Below are 10336 nucleotides of genomic sequence, written 5' to 3'. Positions count from 1 at the left end.
ACACAGAGCTCCCAGAGGCCATCGAGGCTCAGCACATGATCCACCTGCCGCCCTAAAACCCTGAGGAGAGTCTCAAAGCTCCGAATGAGCCTCCTGCTCCACTCCTCTGTTTCCTTTCTGCTTCGTCTTTTTATTTATGCTCCACAATTTCCTGTTTAAGAGTCCAGCCGTCATTTTTGGATACACGCTTGGGATTAAACCAGGCGTGACGAACGAGGAGGAGGGGGAAGAGGAGGAAGGGGGAGTCTTTAAGCTCACGCTCACCCTAAGACACTTTCCTTCAGCTTGACAAGATCAGACACAGAGGAGGACAGTCTGTAGTGTCTTCACGGACGCAGCTGCACAGGTGAGAACAGATACCAGGAATAAACCATCAAATGTGTTTTGTATAGAAATACTGTCTTCTTGTGGCAGAAAGGGGTGACAGCTTTAATCAGATCATAATTTAAAAGTGGTTAAAGTTATTATTTAGCTGCGTTAGACAGTATAAGCAACACTTTAATTTATTTATTCCTCTAAGAGAAAATAACCATATTGTCAAGGCACAACCTCATTCATTTGTTATTTATTCTGCCTATATTTATTGTATTTTTAAGCTGCCCGTGTATTATTTAAAACTTTTAAATTGAGAATTATGAAAGACTGACTTAAATTGTTAATATTCAATGTGATTGTAACCTCATCTTGTCGTCCAAGAGGTTAGAGGTGTTAAGCCGGTTTCCTTTTTGTTTGGTCGGTTTGATCCATACTCCACTAACACTAAGCTGGTTTTTGTTGTGTTCACTGCAGAAGATAAGATGAGACTGTATTGATCCACGTGGGGAAGTATAGGTGTCACAGTGACAAGGCAAGACAGTGCATAGATACAAGTTATAGATAGATATAAAATAGAATAAGGTAAGAGTAGAAAAATATGTTAAAGATACAAAAAATATTTACAGCCTGTATCAAGTTTTAAGTAACTAACTACTACTACTACTATTAATAACTATTATTAATAACTACAGTTTGGTGAAAAAACAAAGTTAGATAAAAGTCTGAAGTGGTGGAGGCTGAATATATATTTTGACATTCATGGATATCATGAATAATGTCAAACTCCAACAGGAGGAGAATCCAAAACTAAGCACACTAAAAGTAGATGGCCTCAAATGCAGTCAAACTTTGAGTGATGGATAATATTCAGCCACAGTGCACGTCTTCATAAAAGTAAAGCGCACTTCATATTTCTATATTTAGAATACTTTCATGTGACTTCATGATTAATGTACTCTGAATCTGGTCTCTAACTTTCATTTTGAGGTGCGGTTATGTTACGCTTCTTGTGCCAATGCTGTAGTGAATGAGTGAGTTTGACTAGCAATGGCAATATTTCATTAACAGCTTCTGATCTGATTTGTTATAAAAAATAAACATACACATTAGCACATTCTGACCAGTGAGCAGCCCGGTAATGATAGTAACAACTAGCTGTTCTGAGCATTTTGCAGGAGAATTATCTAATTAGTGCCGCTAGACAGCAGCTAGTGTTTGTCACACCACTGTAAAAAGGAAAGTCATTTTCTACCAGTTCTGCATTAGATGATCAAGCTGCTCAGATATTTGCTAAACAAAATTGTAGATGCAAAGTTAAAGACAAAGTTATGAAGTTGGAGAACTTTGTTGTTGCTATATATGAATAAATCAAATCACAATTGAGGTATTAAAACAAATAAGCATATTTTAAATTACACTTATGGTATGAAGGAGCGGCTCTTGGCAGGAAAACACTAAAATAACCTGTAATTGTGTTAAATGTTTCTTTCTTTCTCAGCTTTTAATGGGTCACATATCAGACTGATCAGATGAATTATAAAATAGTATTGGATAGTGTGCAATAATTTAAGTGTAATGTATCAGACAGCAGTAGGATGAAAGGTGTTGAAAACTGAGTTTCTCTCTCTCGAATTTGTATTTAGTGATGTTTCAGGGCCCGTCCTGGTCATGATTCAACTTGTTCCTGTTTGACTGATGTTCATATTCTTCCCAATTCTGTTTCATCCTGCCTTATCTACCGTGGCCAAATGGGCCCAAGGCACTGCAACTTAGAAAACACAGACAACTAGACTAAACACAAGCAAATTAAGAAAACATCTTTATCAGTTTGATAACCGCAAATTCAGAAAGGCACTGCAAGCAGCACAAATGACAGTGGACATATTTCCAAGGCAGGGTTCAGAATAAATGTTTAAGTGTTATCAGTCCCGTCAGTCTTTAAATTAGTTATGTATGTCGTCTTATTATTTGAAATGAAAAGCTAAAAAAGAAGCAAATAGCTTGTAAGGATTTACGCCCAAGTCCAGAAGTAATAAAACATTAAATAAGAATCGTGTTCCAGCCATAGGTTCATTAGCTTTTGGCGCCCCCTGTAAACATTTCTGTTGTGGTTTGTGCTTCTTGCACTTGCGCTGTATTTGCTCTTTTTGTGAGTATCTGCATGTGTTGGAGAGGTTTTCTTCCTTTGCTTAGGTTTTATCTATTTACATGTCATTTTTTTGATAGTTACATTTACACGTTTAGTTGGAAATTTATGTCAAATCATGAAGCTAAAACCTGGAAATGATAAGTTTAGCATAAAGAATGCAAACCATAGACGCCTTATAAGAACTGGATGCCAGTCTCAAAGCAGGGTCAGCACCCTAGTCATTCACACACATTCCTGATAAAAAAATAAATAAAAATAACCTCTCCTCTCCTAGATCTGAAGAAGCTACTTTGATGAGTCTTCTCCAAGAAAATGAATCAAGTCTAGATGGTCTAGATTTGTTGTTTCATGCAGCTCAATATCGGTTTTCTATGCTCTGGGAAAATGTTATTGACATGAAAGCACCATGGATTCAAAAAGAACAATACAAAGAGTAAAAATACAACCTCGTGTTCAGGTGGAGGTGCCCTGTCTACAGTTTTACAGATGTTTCCTCACAGTGGTGACCTTTCGGAGTATCCAACTCTTGAACAGTTGCCTGGCATCATCAATAACTAAAAGATTGCTGGAGGACTTTGCATCCAGCCAAACAGTAGTCATGTCAAATTTATAACCTTTGGATAGAGTCAGACAAGCTTTTCCACCGGTTTCCAGTCTTTATGCTAAGCTACGCTAACAGCTGCTCAGTGTAGCATCATATTTATGGACAGATGTAAGAGTTGTGTTCCTAGAAACAGAAAAGAAAACAAGTAGAACAACTAAGCCAAGGTTGGAAATGTGCTTTTGGCCTGATCTCACGTGACTGCAAAGTCCAACTTGACCAAGGTGAACTGGCAGATGACAAAAAGTGCAGATGAATGTAAATATGATCTGAGAAAGATTTCAGTGTGCAAACAAACTGTGTGCTTTGTGGTCTGCTGCCTGAACTGTTGCTCCACCACCTGTCTTCAGAGCTCAGGATAATCCAGTTATCTCAAACAGGCATCACACCCGGCCCCCTCAAGATCCTTGTTAAACATTAATTAACTGACCCAAATGACTCTCAGAAAGGGAGAGATGTTTGTGATTGACTCTATCCACACGACGAGCCTTTTAAACCTTTTATCGTCTTGTAGGGAGGCTTCACCATGCCAACCGTCAAGAGCAAGAAGAAGAAGGTGAAAAAGGAGGTCAACGATGGAGAGGAGCAGGCAGAAGGTGAGAGGTCACGCTCACGACCTGCAGCTCCACCCAACACCGTCCTGCTTTACTACACCTTATTTTGTTATACTCTCGTTCTAGTGGCGCTGGATGTGGAGATGGAGGAAGGAACCATCAGGAGCCCCTCTGACAGCCGAGACCCCTTGACCCCAGAGCCTCAGGATCCTGCACCACAGAAGAAGAAGAAAAAGAAGAAGGCACCCATCGGTAGCAAAAACATCTGCCAAGTCATCACAGACTTGTCAGTGCAGATGTACTAATTAAAAGTAGAAGGCTCATTCATTCATTCATTCATCTTCTGTAACCACTAGTCTTATGGAGGGTCGCGGGGGTCTGCTGGAGCCTATCCCAGCTGTCATAGGGCGAGAGGCGGGGTACATCCTGGACAGGTCTCCAGTCTATCTCAGGACTAACACAGAGAGACAGACAACCACTCACACTCACACCTACGGCCAATTTAGAATCAATGAACCTAACCAGCATGACTTTGGATGGTGGGAGGAAGCTGGAGTATCTGGAGATGGCTTTTTGTCCTCACAGCGAAAAGGTCCCGGGTTCGAATCCATGGGCCGACTGGTTCTTTTCTGTGTGGAGTTTGCATGTTCTCCCTGTGTCTGCGTGGGTTCTCTCCAGGTACTCCAGCTTCCTCCCACCGTCCAAAGACATGCTGGTTAGGTTCATTGATTCTAAATTGGTTGTAGGTTGGAGTTTGAATGGTTGTCTGTCTCTCTGTGTTAGCTCTGTGATAGACTGGAGACCTGTCCAGGGTGTACCCCGCCTCTCGCCCAATGACAGCTGGGATAGGCTCCAGCAGACCAGAAGATGAATGAATGAATGAAAATAGCTAAACCTTTGACCATTTGACTTTGGTGCTTATGTATACTGTACACCTAAGACTACTGTGCACCCTTGTTCCTAAGACAAATATTTTTCTGGAGACAGTTTATCTTGACGGGTATCTACTTCGGGTGAAGAAAATCTATTAAACTAATTGGAAGTAAATGATTAAACATTTTTTTGTCAAAACTGTGAGATACCGTTGGTATGATGATAATTACCTGTCATGTTTTGTTTTGTCAGACCAGGAAGCAGAGCACGCTGACATGCCAAACGGTAACATGGCCGAGTCGGTCGTGGAAGAAGAGGAAATTACCGTTCCTGTAACCAGAAGAACGAAAAGGAAGAGGTGAGAGCCAGCTTTAAGTCGACACATCATCTACTGGATAGTTTGAGATTTTAACCGGATGACGGCGAGGATCACAAAAATGTGACATGGTCTTTCCCGTGTCACCCGGCAGGAAGGTGAAGGCGACGGAGCACGTCAGCAACGACATTGGAGCCGAAGACGACGACATCGTGGCGGAGGCCCAGTCTCCCATCCCCCAGCATTCCCTGTTCACCGCCCCACATGGACACAGCCAGCCGGCCGGAAAAGTCTTCGTGGAGAGGAGCCGTGAGTGACATGGACTCTCTCTGGCTTTATGCACTTACCATAAGCATTCAGATTTCATTCCCTGTTTTTATTCTATTGTGTTGGGACAGAGATTACAGGACTACATCTCTTTAACCCAACAGAAGTCTGTGTGGGTCACTGGTAGCTGATCTCACTTGACCCCTGTTCATCTTCTCAGATGTTCTCAGATCGTTTGCTCAGGCCTGGCTAGACTAACAGCACCAAGACAAGATGTTTTGACTTGTCAGAGTGTAAAGGTGTAAAGGTGTAAAGGTGTTCAATGTTTTTTTTATTTTGCACAACAGAGAAGTCTTTACTGTTGTGTAAAATAAATTAAAATCTTGAAGGAGTAGCTGTGAGAGCTATGAACAAGTGTCACAAATTCCAGACGTGAGCTAATCTATGTCTGTTTTTGACTTGTTGCACTTTCGTTTTTTTATTAAATCACATTAATAGAAAGAAAATTACGTCTAATATTAACTTTCTCTTTTTCATTTTAGGCTACAGAATAAAAGAAAGTTTTTTTTTTTGGTTTTGGATATAAAAATAAAAATCAAATAACAGTTGTTTTTCCAGATTTTGTTTGTGGTTTTAGAAGCAAACTAGAAATTCAGACCAGTTTTAAGGTGAGGTTTATGTTAAGGTGTGTTTGGATGAGAGTGATAATAATAATCTTTATTTCTCTAGCACTTTTTAAATCAACATTATGAACAAAAACATAAGAATCTGCAATTTTAAAAACAGGCGCAAAGTTAATAAAAACTATTAAAACAACGAAGCCCTCAAAAATACAATTAAAATCTTAATTAAAACTCAGTTAAAACCAGGAAAGGCTCTCCTACACAAATATGTTGGAAAGGAGACCACAGAGTCAGCTGACCTGATTTCCTCGGGCAGATCTTTCCACCGCCGTGGGGCCCTAACTGCGAACGCCTGGCCTCCTTTTATTTTTAGTGGAGCCCCTGACGATCTCAAGACGTAACTCTCCAGTAAATTAAATGTTTCAACTGATGGAAACGTGATCGTGTGCAGGTCGTTTCCAGGGAGAGAGAGTGGAGCAGTTCCGACACACTGAGTTAATGGACGACTACCTGGACCCCAGACAGATCTGGACCACCAGAGACGTTGCTATGAGGGTCCACAGTGGCTTCAGGTCTACACACACACTTTTATGCACGTTTTATGAATAAAATGACACAGATTGTGAAAAGCCAAATACACAACATTTGTCCTGTATGTGGGTGCGTTGTCCTCCTGCAGGGTGATCGGCCTGTTCTCTCACGGGTTCCTGGCCGGCTACGCCGTGTGGAACATCATCGTCGTGTACGTGCTGGCCGGCGAGCAGATGACGACGCTGCCCAACCTGCTGCAGCAGTACCACCTGCTGGCCTACCCGGCTCAGTCTCTGCTCTACCTGCTGCTGGCCATCAGCACAGTGTCTGCGTTCGACAGGTCTGTGTGTGCACCAAACTACAGCAGCAAGTAAAGCTCATAGACCAACTTTACTGTCAGACTAGTCTTAATGAAAACACAGGTGACTTTGTTTGGCCTCTCCTGCAGAGTGAACCTGGCCAAGGCCTCCATGGCTCTGAGAGGCTTCCTCACACTGGACCCTGCTGCTCTGGCTTCTTTCTGTAAGTGAGGCAGGGTGATGATGATGATGATGATGCTACTGAAGACGTGTTTTAACACCACCTCTCTGTGTCCTCAGTGTACTTCATAGCCCTGATCCTGTCCCTCAGTCAGCAGATGACCAGCGATCGCATCAACCTCTACCCCACCGCCAACGAGACTCTGTGGTGAGAGGCTTGATCCTTGTTGCTTTATGTACACATGATAAACATCCAGTCACTCACATCTACTAGTGTTTACCATTTGATGAAATACTTTGTAGTCGACTGCCCGTTGGTAATCCAGGCCGACTTCCTGCAGGCCTCCGGGTTCGGAGCAGCAGATCTTGCGGCCGTGGATCGTAGTGAACCTGGTGGTGGCGCTGCTGGTGGGCCTGGCCTGGGCCGTCGTCTCCACGCGGCCGGACATCGACTACACAGAAGGCTAGTGGAGATGTTAAACCGTAGATTAGTGTAAAGTTAACAAGGACCCACAGATCACAAGGTGGAAAGTACTTGCACTCCACTACACGTCAAAAGGGAGATACTTTACTTTTTATACCGCTGCATTTATTATTGTTATAATATAAGAGGGACGGCACGGTCGAAAGGTGGTTAGCACTTATGCCTCACAGCGAGAAGGTCCTGGGTTCGAATTCATGTGCCGACTGGGGATTTCTGTGTGTCCCTGTGTCTGCATCGGTTCTCTCCAGCTTCCTCCCACCATCCAAAGAACTTGTTAGGTTCATTGGTGATTCTAAATTGGCCGTAGGTGTGAGTGTGAATGGTTGTCTGTCTCTCTGTGTTAGCCCTGAGATAGACTGGAGACCTGTCCAAGGTGGACCCCACCTCTAGACCAATGACAGCTGGGATAGGCTCCAGCAGACCCCACAAGCGGTCACAGAAGATGAATGAATGAATAATATAACAGTCCTGCACTAAATTCCCTTGCATAACTGTTCTAATGTTCAGATTGGGATGAAATAGCGTCAGAAAGGTGGTATATGTTCTGAGCATGTCATTTTCGAGCAGGAGTCCGAGAAAGAGGTTAGTTATGGAGAAATATTACACATTTGATCAAAATATAATCACCTAAAGCCTCATTATTACAGCAAATAATGACACATGTCTATTTCTGATAACAAATATGTGTTATTTTGCAGTAGAATCATTGCACTCCTTGTCAAATATAATTTAATGTGTTTAATATTTCACAAATCAGCAGTTCAAGGTGTTTCATATCAGCAAATTTTCGATACTGCCACTAGATGACACCAAAGTTACAGTGACTAGACCTGTTTGTGTGGTTGCCATGATAACGAGATGGTCCTGTTTCTTCTGCAGAGTTTTTGATGACGATGGAGGTGGAGGGTTACCCGAGAGGAGACGAGAACCTGGAGATTCAAGCCTGAAACCCTGAAAATCTGTCCCTCTCTGTCTCTCTGTCTGTCTCTCTTTCATTCTATCTGTCTTTCTGTGTCTTTCTGAATCAAAACCACTTTTTTTGTTCATTTAATGTATGTTGTTTTTTTTTTTTGCACCATGTGTTACCTAGCACTTTGTTATACCTCAGTGTGATTTTGTAAATAAATAAATGAATAAATACAGTACGTGTACACCAACAGCTGTCGTGTGTTTGGTGTTTGGACTCCTTGTGATGAAAATAAAACATCTGTGGTTCCTCTATTAAAGCTGTGCATCACACGGCTGCAGCCTGTTCATTTAGCTGTTATAGTCTTTAGGTTCTATCAGACTGTAGTGGAGTTTCTGGATTGTTCGACACAGCGGCTGTAAACACAAGCCAGTGTTTTTATTTCTGCTAACATGTCTTCTTATATCCTTTCTGCTAATAATCCAGCAGTCTTTGTCTTTTAGTCGCTAAAATGAAACCGTGGATTCTGAGACGAGCACGGAGCAAGACATCCAGACTGAAAGGCGACAAGTCTGCGTTGCTTCCCCATTTCGAAGACTCTTGGTTTTTGTTTGTGTCTTTATTTCTTTGTATATTTTCATACTCATTTGGCGCCTTTGTCTTGTTTTGTTTTTTTCACTTTTGCATGTCTTTCCTGTAACTATGACTTTGCAATTGTTGTGTCTTGCAGCTATTTTAAATTACTGCAAAATGACAACGAACCGATGCAATGTCTTACGTCTTGGTTGTCATTTTCGTGTATTTTGCAAGTTTTTGGCATCTTTTTATGATTGCAAGGCCTTGATTTGACATTTTGAAATCATCTTGCTTATATTTGTGTCTCTCTGTGTTCATTCAGCATCTGTTTATAATTGTTATAACTGAGCTTTTGGGCGCCTCCGTTGTTATTTTGCACGACTTTTCTGTCTTGTAATCATTTTGCATCTATTTGTCGTTTTGTTCCTTTGCGTCTCTCTGCAGTTCTGTGTGTCCTTGCCCTCACTTTGCACCTTTTGTGCAGGCGTTTCGCATCTCTCGCCTGTCTTTGCAGCTATTTTTCCTCTCGCCGCTTTGTTTACTTTCTGTGTCTCCTCGCAGCCCATGTGTTTGCGTTTAGTTTGCACATTTCGCTGTCTTTTGTTGTGTCTCGGTTGTCATTTTCCATGCATTTGTGGCCGTTTTGTGGTCATTTCGCATCTACTTTTGTTTGTACTCATTTTGAAAACTCTCTTTGAAGTCCTCTGGTGTATCTCGGGTTGCCTTTTATATGTATTTGTGGTCGTTTGTGCATCTTTTTGGCGTCGTTTATGTGTCTTTTAACCATTTACATATCTTGGCCCATTATGCATGTGTTTGTAGTTATTTTTGGAAATAATTTTGCATGGATTTGTGATTGTTTTGCGGTCGTTTTGTACCCCTTTATAGTTTTCCTGCAAGTGTTTGTGCAGCTGTGTTGTCATTTATGTGTCATTTTGTCAGTTTGGTCATTATGTGTGTGTTTGTAGTTATTTTAAAATAACTTTGCATGGATTTGTGGCCATGTACTTTTAATGCTTGCTCTTTTGACTTTCTAACAAGAACCAACCACTTCACACATGCCCCCCCCCCCCCCCCCCCCCCCCCCCCCGATCAGTTGTGCCCTTTGGCTGGTGCCTGGTTGTCCCATTCAGTAATCCATCCATGACAGTAACCCTTAAACTCTCTTCTCTCCCCCTGAAAGTCACGCCTTTATGCTGGAGTGGCACAAAAGACTTCCCCTTGTTTGGTTTTTCCCCGCCACCACTTGTCCTTTCGCAGCGCTCATATTTCCCACGGCCTCTGAAGGCGGCAGGATACATCCAGTCAGCGCGCGCCGCAGCCGTTAGTAGTAGTAAAAAGCCATGTAAAGATGGCGGAGCTACAGATGCTGCTGGAGGAGGAAATTCCTGCGGGACGTAGAGCGTTACTGGACAGCTTTACCAACCTGGAGAGAGTAGCGGAGTACTGCGAGAGCAACTATGTCCAGGTACGCGATGCTCGTGTTTAAACACCTGGTCACATAAGTGAATTTCACTGCCACTGCGACGTGAAAGCGGCAGGGGAGTAGGCGGTTTGGACACAGCAGTGATGGAATGACTGTACCGAAAACCGTTACCGTTAGCTTTTATATTAAAAAAAAAACTAATAAATGAAAGTCACGCCGAATTATATTTTTTAAA

The 10336-nt window shown here is 42.2% G+C and overlaps 1 protein-coding gene across 1 annotated transcript; it reads left to right on the top strand.

The window, feature by feature from the left end:
- Nucleotides 1-3591: 3591 nt before the first annotated feature.
- LOC311487855 (transmembrane protein 237A-like) lies at nt 3592-8327 on the top strand (the record flags this gene model as incomplete). The annotated part of the gene is made up of 10 exons (XM_084544253.1): nt 3592-3661; nt 3746-3871; nt 4745-4850; nt 4963-5117; nt 6150-6270; nt 6378-6569; nt 6678-6751; nt 6829-6916; nt 7050-7171; nt 8072-8327. The coding sequence occupies 10 exons, from the start codon at nt 3592-3594 to the stop codon at nt 8137-8139; spliced, it is 1122 nt and encodes a 373-aa protein (XP_084400379.1). The 3' UTR covers nt 8140-8327.
- Nucleotides 8328-10336: the final 2009 nt, after the last annotated feature.

This window comes from Chelon labrosus (genome assembly GCF_963514085.1).
Source record: "Chelon labrosus genome assembly, chromosome: 5".
NCBI classification, from domain to species: domain Eukaryota; kingdom Metazoa; phylum Chordata; class Actinopteri; order Mugiliformes; family Mugilidae; genus Chelon; species Chelon labrosus.
The sequence above is the reverse complement of the archived record's forward strand: the minus strand, read 5'-3'. Positions and strand labels throughout refer to the sequence as shown.